Below are 21,009 nucleotides of genomic sequence, written 5' to 3' on the forward strand. Positions count from 1 at the left end.
AAAAGTAAAGCTTTAGAAAAACTTGTATAGTGGTGTATAATGATGTACCACAACAAAATAAAGATTTCGTGCTTATCAAGTATACAGCGTACCGTACCTTACACGTGATCAAAACAGTGTTTTATACACTTTACATAAATTCCATGTCAAAATAACTCCATACGTTGAGTAACTTTGACCTTATGCAGCAAATACATAAGATGTCAAAGTAGCCCCACCCCCGGGGCTTCTTTGACCGGTATTTCTTAATTTCTTCCCGCCAAAACTTACTTGTAGAGACTTAGGTTTAGTAGTGGATGTGATAGCCTAGATACCTATTGTTATGATGAGAATAGTATCATTCATTGGTTGCAGAAAGTGTCCCGTGTACACATCTAAACTAGTCCAAAACCTGTCAAAGTAGCCCCGTTTTACGGTACGCTTCATGTTTCAACTTGTATTGGAACGAAGTTAGGTCTTGGTAATTTGGCCCCACTACATATCCACACAGTTTACTGCATTAGCTGCAGTACATATAGTTACAACATATTCGAACGTATGTTGGTATCCTATGTCACGTACAGACTTCATATTTGAACACCATCTAAATAACATTCTTGTTCATCAATGCAGATTCTGATTGAATATCACTTCTTTGTGTAGCACCATCCATTGATTCTTTTTATAATGTAACTTTTAAAATGAATTTAAAAAAATTACCAACAAAAAAACTTTCATGCATTTTTGGTTTTCCTTTCTTACTTTCTCTTATTTACAAATGGAAACAATTCATTCTTTCTTCTCTTAATAATATCCTTTACGCTATTTTTTTTCAATATGAATTAAAGTATTAATAATAAAATATAAGGATTTCTCATTGCTGAAAATATTGCTGATCTTACCTTCTTGGTGGCTCAATTGAATTCATAATTAGAGATGAAGATGATGTAATGAAAACTTCATGTATTATTAGCTCCATTAATATTTTTCCACGTAGACAGCTAGTTAATTAAGGGCTTTTAGCGACAAAACAGTCTTCTTTAGTTCTAGGTCATACAATGGTTTGTAAGTGAACGTGTAGGCTTGTAGTTGTAATTTGTATCTCTCAATTTCATAAGTATTAAAAGGTAAATGTTTTGCTTTTAAGTACAGTGCATATTTACTTAAATTCATCCTAGTAAATTCTTGCATAGAAAAAAACACGTTTAAAAGATTGTTTTCTTTAGATATTATGTCATTTTGCAAATTTCAAGGATACGTTATGATGCTTCAATTAAAATGTGAAGAAGATTGTAAAGGGAGTTCACAAACTTGCTTGGTATTCAATTCTGCAAACTTCAGCTTCTGAAAGAAAAGGAAAGGAATCAGACTCAGGTGTAGTGAAAAGAAAACTGAATGATAGAAACTACGATCAACAGGATATTAAGAACAAACTAGGTAAAACTAAAAGAAAGTATGTAGTGAAAATGAAGCTTACTGAAAGTTCAGATTATGAATCGTGTGAATTAGATAGCAGTTCTAAGGAATCTGTCTTATAAATACCAATCATAGTGAATAATGCCGGTAATGAAGCCGCTTGCCTGTTTCATGAGCATCTTTTTTCATGAGATAATCAAGAGGAACTGAGGGTACGTTGTGTTATATGGAAAATGTTGCCGGACAACGACTGCGCTTAATGCGAAACAGATGTCTACTTTTGTGTCTTTCCAAATAGACGTTACAGAAGAAACATCACAAAGTTCTTTAAATTGTTTTGTAGTGATCTTCTCAATTTATTTTCAACAACAATTTCCATTGGATTTGGAAAGACTATTTTAGTGATTATTTAATGAATGAGCCATTGTCGATAGCTTCTCAAATTATAATCTTGTTTCTTCAGGTTTGGTAATTAAGAAGGCATTATTTATAGAATAAAATTGACGTGCACTTTTCTAAGTCAATTATTTCATTTTTGCCAGGGGCTTAAATTAATAGCACAAAACATTTATTTTACAAAATGAATTACACAAATTTTTCCTTCATATTCTTAATGCTGGTCAAAATGGTTTATATTGTAACTTGTTTTATGAAATATTTTAGTTAATATTTTCATCAAGTTTGTACAGAAACCTTGAAACTTGATTTTTATAATATAAGAAGATGGGGGCTCACAATATCACTATCTATACCTAATATTAATAAATGCACAATATATAGCCTATACTATTAATAATCTAATTAGATCGGCGAGGTTCCATAGTCGAAACAAGAAAAACTCGTGATTGAGTTAAGTCTGAATCTCATCTTCCTAACTCGGTCATCTTTGTAGCAATCTTTGTATACCTCTTGAAACGGAATGCTGTAACGATTGAACTCAGGGACATGCCTTTATAGGTAAATTAAAATTAAAACATGGTATAATGAGCCGAAAAACCACTGGTCTCGCAGAACGTCTTAGTTGAAACTTTTTATATTTCATCGCAACTGCTCCAAAATACTGTCAGTACAAAAAATAAAGAAAAAGAAAAAAGAAAAGAAAGAAACCGATTTGTGAAGTGAACTCAAATATCAGTTACGGCAATTACTTATTGGAATCAAATAATCTCAAAGGAGCTATCAAGAAATGGCGACATTTTCACAAAGTTAAGTTCAGATGTATGTTTCCAGTGTTTGTGGAAAGTGATTTCTACCTACCGACAGCTAAAAATGTTATTATTGTAGATGATAACATTATCTATATATATAAAAGAGAACGCACAAATCCTTTGTTACCTCATCACGCTAATACGGCTGAACCAATTTCTTTTATTTTTGGGGGGTTATTAGGATTTGGACCCTAGATGGTTTTTATCATATCACTTTAATTTTTAATTACCAGTGTCTTGAGATAATTGACCATTCAAGTGTCCATAACGTACAAATCCTTTGTTAGTTCATCATAGGTAAAAATAAACGTATTTATATGCAACCCGCATGACCGTGTCACTCGGCGGGTTAACATAAATGACAGGCGATATAATGTTAACATTTACTGCAATCTACTATGGTTTTTATCATATCACTTGAAAGCGAAAACTTCCGGGGTGACCGCAGCGAAGCGGGGCGGGTTAACATAAATGACAGGCGATATAATGTTAACATTTAATGCAATCTTCTATGGTTTTTATCATATCACTTGAAAGCGAAAAAGTAAAAATTATCTAAGTAACAAAGTTTATTGCGTTCCGGGGTGACCGCAGCGAAGCGGGGTGAACGCTGCTAGTAATATATAATAGCTTCTGTCGGCTACAATTTGATATTGTTATTTTCATTTTCATTTTTGGAAGAGAACGATATACACATACTAACTATCCCTCAATATGAGAAGATATTGTTTACTTAAAGATTTTTGAATATTTTATATATTAAATGGAATCGTAATAATTGGATAAAACTGTCTAATTAATGTAAAGGGATCTGTTTTACGATTATTAGTATCAATTGTTTTCCTCACGCTCTCGGCCCGCTGTACAGTATAGTTTAAAATTGTGTTTAATTAAAAAAATTTCTTGCTCATCAGCTAGCCATAGCTGCATTCCATATTCATGCAGTTATTCAGAGACGTTGTTATAGAGAACATTAAATTGAGTCAAATCATTACCGCAATATTAGCTTCAGACTTGCAAGCAATAGCGCAGGTAGCTACATACATTAGCGTCAGGCATGGAAGTGATAGTGCAGGTAGCTACATATATTAACGTCAGGCATGGAAGTGATAGTGTAGGTAGCTACATATATTAACATCAGGCATGGAAGTGATAGTGTAGGTAGCTACATATATTAACATCAGGCATGGAAGTGATAGCGCAGGTAGCTACATATATTAACATCAGGCATGGAAGTGATAGCGCAGGTAACTACATATATTAACGTCAGGCATGGAAGTGATAGTGTAGGTAGCTACATATATTAACGTCAGGCATGGAAGTGATAGTGCAGGTAGCTACATATATTAACGTCAGGCATGGAAGTGATAGTGTAGGTAGCTACATATATTAACATCAGGCATGGAAGTGATAGTGTAGGTAGCTACATATATTAACATCAGGCATGGAAGTGATAGCGCAGGTAGCTACATATATTAACATCAGGCATGGAAGTGATAGCGCAGGTAACTACATATATTAACGTCAGGCATGGAAGTGATAGTGTAGGTAGCTACATATATTAACGTCAGGCATGGAAGTGATAGTGCAGGTAGCTACATATATTAACGTCAGGCATGGAAGTGATAGTGTAGGTAGCTACATATATTAACATCAGGCATGGAAGTGATAGTGTAGGTAGCTACATATATTAACATCAGGCATGGAAGTGATAGCGCAGGTAACTACATATATTAACATCAGGCATGGAAGTGATAGTGTAGGTAGCTACATATATTAACATCAGGCATGGAAGTGATAGTGTAGGTAGCTACATATATTAACATTAGGCATGGAAGTGATAGCGCAGGTAACTACATATATTAACGTCAGGCATGGAAGTGATAGTGTAGGTAGCTACATATATTAACATCAGGCATGGAAGTGATAGTGTAGGTAGCTACATATATTAACATCAGGCATGGAAGTGATAGCGCAGGTAACTACATATATTAACATCAGGCATGGAAGTGATAGTGTAGGTAGCTACATATATTAACATCAGGCATGGAAGTGATAGCGCAGGTAACTACATATATTAACGTCAGGCATGGAAGTGATAGTGTAGGTAGCTACATATATTAACGTCAGGCATGGAAGTGATAGTGCAGGTAGCTACATATATTAACGTCAGGCATGGAAGTGATAGTGTAGGTAGCTACATATATTAACATCAGGCATGGAAGTGATAGCGCAGGTAACTACATATATTAACGTCAGGCATGGAAGTGATAGTGTAGGTAGCTACATATATTAACGTCAGGCATGGAAGTGATAGTGCAGGTAGCTACATATATTAACGTCAGGCATGGAAGTGATAGTGTAGGTAGCTACATATATTAACATCAGGCATGGAAGTGATAGTGTAGGTAGCTACATATATTAACATCAGGCATGGAAGTGATAGCGCAGGTAACTACATATTTTAACGTCAGGCATGGAAGTGATAGTGCAGGTAGCTACATATATTCGCCTCAGGCATGCAAACGATGTCGCAGACAGCTACATATATACAGAACCTAACAAATGCATGGCCAAGAGCGACGAGGTGATTGGGGACATCAAATAAGTAAAAATGTCCCCATAAACACAGGTGCGATGCCGTTTCGTTTCCAAGAGAAAGGGTGTTCAAATATCGTGTCCCTCCAATGGTTCACTGTGGGAAAGTGAATGGAAATGTTCAATATTACTGGAATAATACAATCAAGTGTAATTATGCCTGGGCAAATACATTTACATTAACATAGAGAATGAGACTAATCAACATTTGAGGTTAGTAGCTTGTCAGTGTTGCCAACCTGGTACAAAGTGTTCTGTTTTCAAATAGCACTAGACGTCCACTAGTAAGCGTATGATTACTGACATCAAAATGTTCCTAAACATGGGACAAATTCCGCTTCGTTTTCGAAAGACAAGGCTTACTAGTGTGAAGTCAATTAATGGCGCACAGTATAAGAAACAATGCTCCATACATCACAACTTTTACATGAAAGTGTTCTTGTGTCGTTACAAATGAATACACATAAGAATAACTTATGTATTAAGCCACAAAGTAATTAAATGTTGAAAGCCACAAAGTAATGTTATTGGGTAACAACGTTGCCTACTTCGTGTGAACGTGTAGTGCTATTTGAAAACAGAACACTTTGTACCAGATTGGCACCACTGACAACCCAATAACCTCAAATATTGATTAGTTTTATTCTCTATGTTAGTGTAAATGTATTTGCACAGGCATAATTGCACTTGATTGTATTATTTCTGTAATATTCAAGACTTCCATTCACTTTCTCAAAGTGAGACATTGGAGGGACTCGACATTTGAATACTCTGTATCTTGGAAATGAAGAGGCATTGGATCCATGTTTATAGGAACATTTTTACTTATTTAAATGTCACTTCGTCACTTTTGGCAATTCATTTATGTTACACCCTGTATATTAGCGTCAAGAATACAAGCGATAGCTCAGATAGCTACATATCGTTGTCTCAGATTCAATATTGCGTAAGTAACGTTTCACACCAATTTTACAGGAGAGACAGAAAACTGTTTACAAACTAGCTTCATCCTCATTATACACGGTATTACTTTGACGTAATAACAGTACCATTTGTCGTAATACAGATGTACTACTTAACCAGATTGTGCGTCATCCTATACTGATTCTAATGGTATCAAAAACTCAAATTCACGAAAATTTGAGATATGCGTTATAGAATCTCAGACGACGATATATTAGCGTCAGGCATGTAAGCGATTGTAAACACGCAATAAATCAAGGTAGGGACAATTGTGGCAATGTTGTGACGAAGTAAATTAGTGTGTATAAAGCAGAGATGTGCGTCTACGCGTAAAAAACGATAGTTTACGTTTACGTGTCAACTATGCGTAGACAATGTAAACAACGTAGACTATGTAGAATATGTCAACAATACGTAATTTAATATGGCATCGTGGACAATAAAGGAGCTTTCTTTTGTCGTTACCTTGCGAAATTGCGTACAAAATAAAATGCCTAGACCAGCAAATAGTAACTTTCGAATACTTAGTTTCGTCTTGATGAAGGAAAATAAAAAATATTATGCATTTTGTAAAGTATGCAAGAAAAAATTGGCAAATATAGCAGATTCAAGACTGAAAGCCCACAGGTGAGAATTAGTTTTGTAAATTTCATTATAAAAGCAGTGATCGAAGTGGAAAATGTAAGGAAGTGGTATGTGCAGAGCAAAGTAAAAATACAGATTAGATAATTCCCTCTACCTTTTATATGTTAGTCGTTTCCCTAATCTTTCGCTGCACCGAATCAAAATAACTGAATGAGGAAATATGAACAAACGAGCAACGAAATTGTTCCTTACATTTGATAGTGGTTGTCTACATAGTCTACACGGGAAAAGGTGTAATGTAGATTACGTATAGATTACAGTAGACAATCGCGTAGACGTAAAATTATAGTTTACAGCACATCACTGGTATAAAGTAAGAACGATGGTTATTTACATAAAAGTTATACTCAGATGTTAATATTAGTTCCACATTGGTTCCTACACTCCTTGAAACAGAGGGATACTAATTATTAATTTTTCTCTGAATTGTTTTCCCTAACAAATCTACATATACTTTAGTTTCCTGCTAACGTTATTTAAATACCAGAGCCATATCCATTCAACAGTAAATTAGATCGAGTTATTTGACAAATCTACTTCTAGAAGCCACAGTTTGTTATACTGTACTAATGTTTCTCCATTAATAGGTTCGGCATTATCCTTATATGCCTTTTCGTTCTTACCTCGATCTTCTCCTACGTGGCAAGCACATGCAAGAGAAAGTCACACAACATCATCCGCATCCGGAACATCCCGGCGGCAGTGCCTGTCATCAGCACCATCAGTGGTCCAGGAGGGATCATCCAACCAAGAATACATTACAAAGAGAACTACTGCAAGCCACCGGACTCTCAGCAGTACCTAACTGTGTAAGTAATTATCTACTACCTTTCACACTTTTAGACTCTTTGATCACAATTCTTATTATTTAAAACCTATGTATAATAAAATTGTCATTTAAAGTACTCGAATTTTAATGACACTTGATCACATGTATATCCACTCAGATTGAGATGTGAGAAGTTTTCTCTCCAAAAAGCATATGATTATATCGGAAAATTTAAAGATATATAGTAGAAACTTCAATCAACATTGAAATGATGCTAGATGGAAAGTTTTGTTCAAAACTTTGTATCCATTCAGTAGTGACGGCTAGTTGGATTGTAACATTATAGCATGTCCCTTTCAGGAGACACAATAGTAAAAGGAAAAGAGTTATTTGTTAATAAAAAAATACAATAATAATTTTAAATAAGCGAGTTAAATACCATATCTATCTTCGAAATAGCTTCCCTTTTCGCCCCCTTAGATACCTTCTGACTGGCGGATTTAGCTGATGGAAGTAACACTACTTCTGTAATTGTCATCATAACCTCGTTACGATGTTGTATACAGTATTTTATGCGCACCCTACTAGTTGTAATATAAAAAAAAACTTCGGAAGTCCTGGTTTTGTGACAAATCAAGCTACAAAAGTAGCCTATTTTTCATAATTGCTGTGATTTATTCCTTTCCATGTTTTATAAAAGTGTTTGTTTTGGGACTTCCCGAAATCTATAATGTTCTATACCTTAATTGATAACAATGCCAATGCCAACATCAAAAGAAGAGATATGTTTCTCGATTTTAAAATTAATTAAAACTAATGACGCATACAGGAGTTTGACGCTCAAGAAAAATATAAATGTTTGTGTCATTTCAACGAGAAAGACCGACACGAGTATTTATTCATTTTTGTCAACGTATTTGGCCGATATACTGTTCTGACAGGGGGAGCTCCTCATGTGATGCGCAAATCCATTTTAAATTTCTGCTTTGCACATGACGTCACGATAGGAGCAAATGAGTACGTACTGATAAGAGCGCTTTTAAGTACAAGCGGAAAGATTCGGTTTCGCAATTCACGGCTTATCGAAATGTTGATTCTTTGCATTTATTGCTGAATTTTAATTTCTGCTTGTTTCGATATTCGGTGTTTAGTGTCTTAATATTTCAGTTTTCTTATTTTTTTTCAATTGTTGTACATGCGTGTGTGTGTGCTAGTACAGTGTTTAAGATAAATTTAAGTAAAAGTTTTATTATTATTATTATTATTATTATTATTATTATTATTATTATTATTATTATTATTATTATTATTATTATTATTATTATTATTATTATTATTATTGTATTATTTCGCATTGTGTTGTGAGTATTCACTACACAAAAAGTAAACATAATATCTGGCTACGAAGTCACCGGGTGTCATACGTAGCCTACAGTAGAAAAACTAAAGGTAAAAACGTAGTGTATCATGCATAAGGGTACAAATATAGTGTATCATTCCTTTCCAAAAGGTCCTCTTTTACAAAAAAAAAAAAACTAACTAAGTAAAAAAATATAAATAAAAAAAGTTCTCAAGTGTCGAATGAAAGACCTCGTCATTGTTTCAACTTTCACTGTATGTTCCCAACATTTGATAGCAGATGATTACGATTGTGATTTGCGAGCAGTGCTGCTTACCTCTGGTACACGGTGTCCCTGGTTCGATCCCCGACCGAGTAAGTGTGGTAGACAACATTGTGCCAGTGAATTTTCTCGGGGTACTCCAATTTACTTCCACTTTAGCATTCCACCAATTCTTCCATCACCATTCACTTGCTTTAATCATCGTCTCCTTAAGCGTAAAGAACATGAAACGCGTGGGTCGTGGGACGTTAAACTCTTTCATTCATTTAATTTTTCTGAATGATCCATTTGACACATTAAATGGCAGATGTAGAAATGGTAAAAAGAACTGCCATATGTCTATGACACACATCAAGTTCAAGAGTGAATTTTACGAGATCTTTATGTTTGCTGTGAAGGAATGCAAGTAGGAAATTTACATCTCTTGCCTTTTTAGAAAGGTTTGCTAACAACAATTCGCTCTTTGGTCTTTTTTTCTGATCTCCAATTGCTAAATATTAAGAATCTTTTGAGAGCGCAACAAGTGTCAAGATAGTTTGGAGACCTTTTTCTCACAAATACAAGGACTGTCGTTTTTATGACCATCCGACGCCAACTAAATTCAAACATCGTTTGCGGCTCCTACTTATGGGGAAAATATAAATGAAATACTTCTTTCAAATGAAGTTGCTGAAGCACAAGATGATGCAGATTTTTTAACATTAAAATTACTAGAAGGTATTCTACGCGATATGACACAACCCTTAGCAATGATTGAAGGCAAAACTGAAATTGACTATATCGTTTATTTCAGATGAGAGAATAACTATTCAATCATCAGATGTTGAACAAGAGACAGATTGTTCAGTAGAAGGGTTCCGAATTCTTGCTGGATACATAGCTTATCGGGGAAGACAATATGACACTGACCACGTAAATAAGTGAAAAATATCCAGATGTAAATGAACAAGTAATCAGGCTATTTGTGAGAACTAGAATGTTGATTCGCATGGAATACATGAATAGGAGTAATAAAATTCAGAAATCAACGCTTGCCCAAAGAAAATCTTGACAATGACATGCACAGTTAAAAATCAAGCCCACAATTAGAAATTATTATTTATTAATTATTTTGCAAACGCCATGCATTGTCTTGCCTGTGGTTGCGCGCTTCTCTCGCTCTGCTCCTGCAGTGACGTCATATCACCAGCCAATCACCGTCTCGTTTCTCCTATAACCCAACCTTACTACTCTATTAACCTTGCTGTTCTGATTGTATAGGTACTACAAAGTACACTGCTCCACAAAACTTAAGCAACTCGAAGAAAGTGGAAGAAAATAAACCGACACGATCACTGCACAAAGTATAATGAACAAACAGAAAGCCCAGATGCACAATGCAAGACAAGTGAAGACGAACAATATAGTTAGGATGTACAGAATGACCAAAACGTTTAGCACAGCGATACCTCTACAGTTGAAGCTGGATTGTGCGAGGCCATAGGCAGTCAATATGGCGTGTGACCAGCACGAACAGCTATACAGGGACGACATCTGGCCTCCATGCTGCAAATCAGAGTGTTGATCAAGTCTTGCGGCAGATGGCGCCACTCCGCGAGGAGAGCTGTTTGCAGATCAGGAAGAGTGCGTGCTGGTGGATTGCACTGTGCTACTCGAAGCCCAAGAGCATCCCGCACGTGCTCGATGGGAATCAAGTCCGGCGAATATGCAGTCCATGCAATACGCGTAATGTCTTCGCTCTCCAGATACTCGGACGCAAGATTTGCAAGGTGTGGGCGGGCATTGTCATCCATGAACTGGAAGTCTGGGCCAAATGCTCCGCGGAAATTGCGTACATGAGTATTGAGCATTTCATCCCGGTACCCTTGTGCTGTCAAAGTGCCATGTTGCACAATATGGACGTCCGTTTTCCCATCCAGCATAATTCCACCCCACGCCATAATGGAACCACCACTATGGGACGGCCGTTCAGCAATGAAGTTTGGATGATAGCGTGTACCTGGCTCTCTCCACACTAAAGTCCGACAGGCTGAATCTCGACTCATCGGAGAACATGACACGCGCTCATTGGTGTTCCCCCATGCAACATGTTCCTGACACAATGTGTAACGCTCACGTTTGTGCTCCAGTTTAAATGGCACACAGCACAGACCTTCTTGCATACAGTCCTGCTCTATTGAGCCGCCAACGAACAGTTTCACGACTCACGCATTGTCCTGTAGCCTGAAACAGTTCATTGGCCAGTTGAGAGCATGAAGCTTGACGGTTACGTTTGGCAGAAATTGTGAGAAATCGGTCCTCGACGGCCGACGTCTTCTTCGGAAGGCCTCCTTCATGACGTCTTCTGACTTCACCTCCATTTTGGAAGCGACTCCACAGCTTCGACACAACGCTTCTGTTCACGTTGAACTCCTGCGCCACTTCCACTTGCGATCAGCCCAATTAGAACCGCCCAATTATTCGTCCGCAGTCAAACTCACTCAATTAGCGTCTACCAGCCATTGCAAGCTGTGTACCCCACACAATAACCAGTAACTCAATGCTTGGAGCCTCGGACACTACTGGGCTGTGGTGTACGCCTCATGGCATAAGTTGTTCACCGCGCTTGCAACGCTGCTGCTTATGCGATAGAGTGCGTGCTCGCCTTGCCTGTGTGTCTGTGTGTATGTGCATGCCACTAACCAGTGTTGAATGGGCCCCACACGTCACTTATACCACGTTCTCTCGGGTTGCTTAAGTTTTGTGGAGCAGTGTAGATAACATCCCTAAGTGTTACAAAAGGTAATACTTTGCGCGCCCTAAAGGCTTTTTCATCCTTTGTGCAACGTTGGGGCACACCGCCGTCATTTTCATCAAAGTTAATGAACAAAAACCTGCATATATTTTCCTCGTATTTATGTTTAAAAAGATAAAAACAATCAACTACAAATTTAATTAAACTGCATTTTCTTTTCTTTTTTTATGAACAAACTATACAACGGAAATTCTAATACAGTAAGTTATGAAGAATTATGCAATTTTCTCCGGTTACCTTCTGTTAACATTCCTAGCGTCGCTTCTGTTTCAGAAGGGGGCAGCTATCTAAAATTAATCCGTACACGCAGCTGAACAATTTTATGCTTGTCCCGTTCTTCTTGCGCTTATAGAATAACAGACATGAACGCACGGGAAGCAAAATCCATTCGAGAGCCATATACACTTTTTCTTGAAAAGGTATAGAATACAACTTAGAAGAAGCGTGTGCGTGAGTATTAGGAAAAATAAAAAAAAAAACAATAGTTCCAGATAATGTTCTAGCTAATAGTTCATGTTTTTCATGTACAGTACATAAAAAAACTTTATAATACTCCAGCAGAATAAAAGCAATCGACTGCAATAGATGAGCCACGAACTACATAGGGCTACTATGTACGTTTTAGCGGCATAAGAATTTGATTTTCTTGTTACTACAGATGCATATTCCACCTTGAAACACGCTATTTCGTTTAGCTGAAATATAATATGTCACCTGATATACAAGGGTGATTCAAAAAGTAATGCCTCCAAGGTGATACCTTTATTTATGTTTGACAGATATCACTGATACAAGTGTAAGTAGAAGCTTGCAATGTCAGCTAAAAATGATGGCATCATATTTCAAAATAGTTTCCGTTAAGTTTAACACACTTGCACCAACGCGAAACAAGTATTTTCATGCCGTCGGCGATGAATTGTAGTGACTAATGGCGAAACAATTGACGAACTGCTGCTTTCACGTTCGCGTCACAATTGTAGCGTTGGCCCTTAAGGTGATCCTTAACTTTGGTTACGAGCCAAAGGTCTCAGGGTGCAAGATCCGGATTATAGACAGGAAGACGCAGAATGTCAACAAAACTTCGCTAGCAGATGGAACAACTTTGAAAATTTTGACGAAGAAGACGACGTGTGGTGGTACTCCATCGACTGACCCTTCGTTTCCGGTCGTAATGCTGTAAACATGACTCGTCACCGGCGATGAATGTTCCTGGGCGCAAACCTCCTACAGTCCGCTGTTTCAACCGGATGTCACCTCTGGATGCCATTGATTGCTCCATTATTCTGGAACCAGAAGAGATAGAAAGGTCAAATAAGCAGAATTTTATAACGTAAGTATCAGTGATTTAACGATAAACAGTTAAGAAAATTTCAAGGGTTATTGATATTTTGGGATTTATCTCAATAACTATACCATACATACTGTCGTCTTGGTAGCGTCATGATGAAGAGATTAGTGATGATATACTTTTGTAATACTTTTACCTTAAGAGATGGTGTTATTGTTGAACAGCGTCATATTTTAAATTTAAAAGAAAGTTTATTTTTTTCGATTATCTCGAAAACAACGCATGAGATATATACATATTTTTGTTCTAATCAGTGAGGGCTATCAGTTGGCATATTTGTTTATCTTTGAACTTCTTTCCAGTTGGATGCTAATAACATTGTTGAATTGTTACTTCATTTCTAAATTTCAAGTTTCTAAGGTTGTAAAGGTGAAATCCATCTATTGCGTAGTGTATTACGAATATATTTGCTTCCAGAGTATAATGAAACTAGGTTCATTTGTTTAGTGGTGATTTCAGGGTTAGTCACCAGGGGAAGCTCTGTGGAGTTACGAAAGTTCCCTTGGTATATTTCTCCGATCAAGTTTAATCTGAATTACTGGTATTTTGGTAGTACTATTTTCATTCCCGTTTATTCGAATTCTCCCTGGGAAAAGTGTTATGAAACCATCATTCTTATTGTTAATTGGAAAACCAATTGAACACATGGATTTTGTACTATGTAGAAATTAGTTTTATCATGGAATAATCAAATTTCAGTGATACCAGAAATTTAAAGATGATATCCTAGGCAACATGAAGTGAAATATAACGCACCTATCCACACACCATAGGCTATATATCCGGAAAATATTGAAATTATCTGTAATTAAATAACACGTTTCTGCTCACTAATCAATGAAATTCTGGATTGTCTCTTTCTAAAAATTTTCAAAAAGGGGAAGATTAACAGTGATAGCCACTCGCTGTTGTGAACACACTTTCATTAAGGAAATAGACAATTTTAAAAAACAGTACTACAGAAGTTATCGGCATCTTTGCTAGGAAGAAATATTACCACTTGTATAAAGGTAACAATGAACCTTCTGTCGCTTTTTCACCCACCACCTTCGAACTTCGAACATCGATATGTCACCTAAGAAGTACGGTCCACATTAGCATCGACGACGTTCTACCAACGTTCTGAAAGACCATAGATTCCAACTGGTGGGCCGCGAAACAAAAAAGGTATCAAGTGCATTTTGCACAACTACTGGGGATATGAACTGGCAACCTCTAAGGTGATTGTCCAAGAATGGAACAGGTAATAATCGGATGGTGCAATGTCTGGAGAGTATAGAGGATTCAATAGGGCTTCCCATCAAAGGAGTAGAATGGTGTCCCGGGTCATCCTAGCCAGCTGAGGCTTAGCGTTGTCCTGTAACAGGAGGAGCTCTTTGCGATTCAGAAGTGCTCTCTCCAAAGTTTTGAATTTTGCATGAACACGGCTCAACTGCTGATAGTACACAGTTGGATTCATGCTCTGACCAGCCGGTAGTAGTTTCCGATACATGATGATGCGAGCATTCTACCAAACATACAGGTGGACCTTCTGGTATAGTGCTGGTTTCGGCTGTTTTGGAACCAGTTTATGGGATGCTAACCAATGATGACTACGACGTGGAGATTTGTACAGCACCCACTTCTCAACACATGTCAACACACTGTCCAAAAATGGCTCTTTCCTCTGACGAGACAGCAAAGAAACACAGGAGTCTTCTCGTGTTGTCGTCTGGCCTGCAGTGAAATCATGTGGGACCCAACGACCCAACTTGTAGTGCTTTCCAGTTCGTGGAGGTGATGCCGGTTGGTTTCTCCACTCTCACTGAATTGTAGACCCAGTTCCTCACATGTCTGGTCACTATTCGCTTCACTTGCTCTCTAAAGACCTTCGTTTTGCACATGTATTGGTCTTCCGGCATGTGGTGTGTCTTCGAGTGTTTCGCCACCGTCCTTAAACTTGTTAAACAACCGCTGCGCTGTCCACGAAGTTATGACACTCTCACCAAAGGTCTGGCATATCTTCCGCCCTGCTGCAGCGGCGTTTGACCTAAGTTTGAACTCGTGTAGCATACATGCCCTTATGACGCTCTGTGGAGGTCCCATGACAACTCTGTCCTAACGCAAGTTCACGTTAGATCTGAGCTACCGCAACCAGGTAGTATGTTGGATATACCCACATCAACAAGTGACCTTCGCCTTATCTCTATTCGCATTCAAGTCACGGTGTGAGGGCTAATTGAATACAGACCTCCACAAAAGCGGCAGAACTTTCTTGGTTACCTTTATAGTTTCAGCATCGTGAATGTTAACTGAGTCATAAAATGTATTTAGGTGAAGCTTCAAGAAGAATAAATACTCTGTAGTACAAGTTACATATAGTAAATAAGTTACGGATTATTGGGACATCTTTTATTATGCTTGAACGTATATTGATATATGCAACTAAATTTCATATTTGCAACACGTTGAAAAATTAATTCTGACCTTTGTCATTATGTGCCGATGGGCCCATGACCTATGGTTTGAGAACTTTCTACTGGTTTTAAACATGGATTATGCAACATTTACTACTTCTGCCATCTTTAAAATCTTAAAAATAATGATCTTTAAAACATAGTGCATTATTATTATTATTATTATTATTATTATTATTATTATTATTATTATTATTATTATTATTATTATTATTATTATTATTATTATTATTATTTTAGGACTGTTACTGCCTAATAAATTGTCACCACTGCATACAAATATGTTTTAAAATACTTAATTTCTGCAACCGTTCACAAAACAAGTTTGTATTTCGTCTTCTTGCAAGGATCTCACACAGCCAAAGATAATCATTTCTACTTTGAATTTCATCTTGAGATAGGAATTCAGAAATCTATTTAAGAGGGAGGTGGGTGACCATGCTTTTTGAAATCAAACCTATATAGTAGAAAAATTATCTCCCTATCCATTAGTAAACCTCCTCTTACATACGTGATACCATGAACGAGAAATTAATAAATCCTGCTAATCTTAAAGCCATATGAATATTTATTTTTCTTAAAAATTCATCTTTGGATGAGTCTGTGTAGGCTACTTGATATATAAATTCTAAATTAAGTTCTCACTTAGCAGTTGAAACGTGTCGATTCTAAGAAGAGGTCATTTATCTAGTGACTGTGTGGTTAGCATGTGTGCCTTCGGCCAAGAGACTCGTATTCGATTTCCAATGGGAGCTGTAACGTATAGTAAATACATTACGGATTATTAGGTAAACTTCTATTATTCTTCATCATACGTAGGTATCTTGGTATATTCAGCTAAATTTATTATTTACCAGAGATTCAAATTGTAAATCTGACCTTTGCTATTGTGTTCCAATGGACCTGTGACCTTGGTTTGAGAATTCTCTACATTTTTAAGCATAAGTTATGTAACATGTATTACTGCTGTCATCTACAGGCCATTTCCGAGTAGCAGTTGCAAACTCTTAATTGAGATTGTTTTTGGTTTGATTTGATTTAGTTTAAAGTAACCATGGGTATGCCTGCTAGGCTAAAGGAGACGTGGACCTACTGATTATAGTGGAATTCGAACCACTTTTGTCATTCAACTGTAACTCCACCAGCAGCTAGACATTGTATTCGGAAATGTATCAAGAGAAAGTTTTTCTTACAATGATATTATTCAACGTATACTTTTTAATAGGAAATGAAAAGGCGGGCGTTTATACGTGTCGTAGCCCGAAGAGATTTTTTCTGTAAACAGTGTTAAGTGTATAATTAGTAATTAAGATTGTTCGACGTATGAAAGGAAGAGTCGTATAAGCCGACATAATGAATATGGAAGAAGTTTGATTTCTCCTATAGGCATAATTCCTTGAGTGTAAGCCATTTCTCACCGGTGTCCTCCCACTTGCGACAGTCCTATTAGCGACAGGAACTGTTAACTGTCCTATGAGCGACCGATTCGATCTGTTAACTGTGCTATGAGTCGCCGATTCGTTCATACTAAGATAAAGGAAGAAGATAAGGTTCTCTCTTCTTTAACTTGTTTTATGCTAATGTGATTTAGAACCTAACTAAATGTACTATGAGAAATTTCGCTCTACCTGAATTTAATACGTAAGACTGCTCTCATTACATTAACAATCTTTTATACGTTTTTCCTAATGTTAAATTTTTGAATTAATTTCTAGAAATACACTGACTATAACAAGGGGAAAACTAACTAAATATTTAGAGTAGCTCCGCCTTTTCTATGATTCTAATATAATTAAATATTTCATGTTAAAATGATGTGGAGCATAAGTTTAGATTGAATATGTTTATGGTATAAGAAAGAAATCAGAAAGAGGTAGAGGCGCCCGAAGAAAATTTTCTAGAGAGGGGCATCTTCATGGTTGCTGTATCACGTCTGGTATATCTGGTATTTAATATACGTGGTTTGCTATATTACGTATACATTTTCGTGAGCCAGGGGAGCGATCCCTGCCTTCCCATCGGGCGCCCATGGAAAGAGGGTGTTCACCACTTCAGGATATCAAAGAAATCTGCAAACATGGTGTATCTCTCGCAGGACTTAATAGTTTGTTTAGTTATAAGGGATTATTTCAGATTGCTATACGACAAGCTTTTATGTATAAGTCAAAACAAGGGAGGAAGACAAATTAACCAATTAGTTTACATTTTAGTAGCTTACAATATGGGGGAAGGTAGTTTAACGAGTTTGTTTACCTTTCGAATTGTTTAGAGTGAACTGCATTGTAATTGGTGGGATTGGTTGAGAATAGCCAATCAAATGTAAGGGATCTTAAAAGCTGTCTTTTATCATTGACATTTTTTTTCATTTTATTCACAGTGTCTTAGAAAGTCTAGAAAGTAGATAGTTGGCGAAACAGTTATACGTTTAAGTTTTTCAATATAAAATATATTACTGTGCTCAGTGAGTAATTAGATTTGAATCAAATTAAGTACAGAAAACAGAGCTTTTGAAGAAAGGGGATATTACAACTGGTTTTTCAATAATTATATAGGAATACACTTTTCATGGAAATATCCCTCTTGTCTCGTTATTTGATATGTTCATGTTAAATCTAATTCAAAATTAAAATAAGTTTTATTTGCACTCACAGTAGAGGAAAAATATATTTTAGGAACGGTATCACTGGCACGTACATATTTCATACCATGGTTGTTCGGGCGCTAATACGCCAGAGGCAAATATATCTTACGAGGTGGAATCATATCATCTTCCATCATCTCAATGTAAGTGAATCGGTCGCTCATAGGACAGATAACAGTTCCTGTCGCTAATAGGACTGTCGCTTCTGGGACTAATTCTTCTCACCTATCCATTAGGCAGTGGAATTCCTAGGTGGATCAGATAATACTGCAGCATTGACGTAACCACATATATACGAGATAACTTTTAATTAGTAACTTTTCGTAATTCGTTCAACTTTTCAGAATGTTTTTAAAAGAAATATTTCATATAGCCATTTGATGCTTGAGATTTCGCTATTTCCTCTGGAATTACTATTAAGGTATATGCTGTATTGTTGCTTGAATCTGAACTAAGAGCTCCGGTTATTAGGAGGTCGAATGTGAACATTGCAGTCGAGGATACTTGGCTGTAATGATATCTTAGCATATCATAATTTTGCATTCAATTTGCTAATATTCCGAAAGTAATGATATTTTGTATTTAATTTTTGACATATACATAGGAAAATTGGCGTTAATCACATTTAACTAATCTTTGTATATTTATTACCAAACTAAAATTAATAAATTGTTTGGATACTGTTTTTCCAAAATTGTTAAACTTCATATTGCTTTATTGAATTAAATACTTGGTTCTAATCTATCACAATTAAATGTAATTTTGCAATTCCCTAAACAGATTTTTGACTTTTTTAAACTTATATTTTGCTTAACATTATATATATACAGGGGTAGACAAAATAATCTAAAAACTCTCCATACAAGACACGTAAGTGCGGCCCTCCACTGTACACTGCTTGTTGCTGTTGCCGTTCGTTTGTTATTTTTTTTTTCAATGTGTCACGTGGACCTTCCTCTTCCGTCAGCAGTAACCCGTTCAGCTGTGAATGTCGTGGTGTGAAAGTGGTGCGGTAAGACCTCCAAAGACAGCCTTCCTGACAGACTTTCAAAGATGCATGATCGGTCTGGTTCGAGCTTCATTGGCAAACATTGTGGGGGTATCGAAAGGCATTGTGTCCAATGTCACGAGGGCATACGCAATTCATGGGCAAACGATGTTTAAACAGCAGAACAGTGGTCGAAAGACAATCCTGTCAGATCGGAACCTGAGGGCATTAAAACGGATTGTAGCAGCTAAAAAGAAGACCATTGCATTGCAAATTACGTCTGAACTCAATTCCAGCCCACAGAATCCGGTTTCATCCGGTTCATGAAAACAGTGTGACAGGAACTTTATAAAATGAAAATTCATGGTTGGGCCGCTATCGCCAAATCCCTGATCACAGCCATAAATGCGAAGAGGCGTATCCAGTGGTGCAAGGACCACAAGGCGTGGACAAATGAGCAGTGGAAACACGTACTGTGGTCCGATGAATCGACCTTCACCTTGTTTCCAACAACCGGTCGGGTTTCTGTACGGAGAACACCGTCGCAGCCCTATGATAAAGACTGTCTGCTTCCAACTGTAAAGCATGAGGGTAGTTCTGTTATAATATGGGCAGTGATATCGAGGTTTTCCGCAGGTCCCATCATAGCCCTACATGGAATGATGAACGCTAAGGCGTATGAGGCCATTTTGGGGGAACAGCTTCTACCCATGGTCCAAATATTGTTCCCTGATGGTGATGGCATCTCCCAAGATGATTTGGCACTTTGTCACGCTGCAAAAACGGTGTAATCATGGTTTGAGGAGCATGACCAGGAGCTATTACACCTCCCCTGGGTCCCACAATCACCAGATCTAAACATCATTGAGCCATTGTGTTCTGAGTTTGAAAGGCGTGTTCGGTCGTCTCATTAACCCCCACCAGCATCCCTTAAGGAACTGAGCATGTTTTGGAGGAACAATAGTATAAAATTCCACACGCCAAGATTTAGGAGCTGTATACGTCTATTACACGTCGGATCCAAGCTGTTTTGGACGCAAAAGGAGGCCCCACACCATACTAGGTATGATTTTCACATTTTTGCAAACGTTTTAGAATTTTTTTCTGAACCCTATATATATATCGCGGTTAGAATGAATGTTTCTGAAAACGTGAAAGATACAAAAGTTGTACGATATCAACAGAACTATCGAAAGCCCGTGCCTGTCAAAACGTGTGCGGACCTGTGTGGGCCCCACGGGGTCCAACTTGATTTTGTAAAATTAGAGCTCCCAAATTCGGTATCTACTGAACAAACTAAATCAGAATAATCAGAATATGTACTGCTCCAAGCTGTAGGATGTGAGTACCAGGCCATACAGGGCCGGAAAGACTATCAGGATGAGCAGTGTTAAGAGTTTCGGACCGGGTAAACATCGAATTTAGAATGAGTGTTTCTGAAAACGTGAAAGATACGAAAGTTGCAGGATATCAACAGAACTGTCGGAAGCCCGTGCCTGTCAAAATGTGTGCTGTCCTGCTTGGGTCTCACAGGGCCCAACTGTGATTTTTCAAATGAGAGCCCCCATTTTTTATTCCTAAT

General features: G+C 37.2%; 1 protein-coding gene across 2 annotated transcripts in view; it reads left to right on the forward strand.

The window, feature by feature from the left end:
- The window catches only part of LOC145671914 (uncharacterized), a 611,327-nt gene that overhangs the window by 470,829 nt on the left and 119,489 nt on the right, over positions 1-21,009 (forward strand). For both annotated transcript variants that reach the window (XM_081741123.1, XM_081741124.1), the window contains exon 5: positions 7,397-7,618. In XM_081741123.1, coding sequence (XP_081597249.1) covers positions 7,397-7,618 — 222 coding nt within the window. The remainder of the gene's footprint in view (positions 1-7,396; positions 7,619-21,009) is intronic.

The sequence above is a fragment of the Thermobia domestica genome, chromosome 15 (assembly GCF_964235325.1).
Source record: "Thermobia domestica chromosome 15, izTheDome1.hap1.1, whole genome shotgun sequence".
NCBI classification, from domain to species: domain Eukaryota; kingdom Metazoa; phylum Arthropoda; class Insecta; order Zygentoma; family Lepismatidae; genus Thermobia; species Thermobia domestica.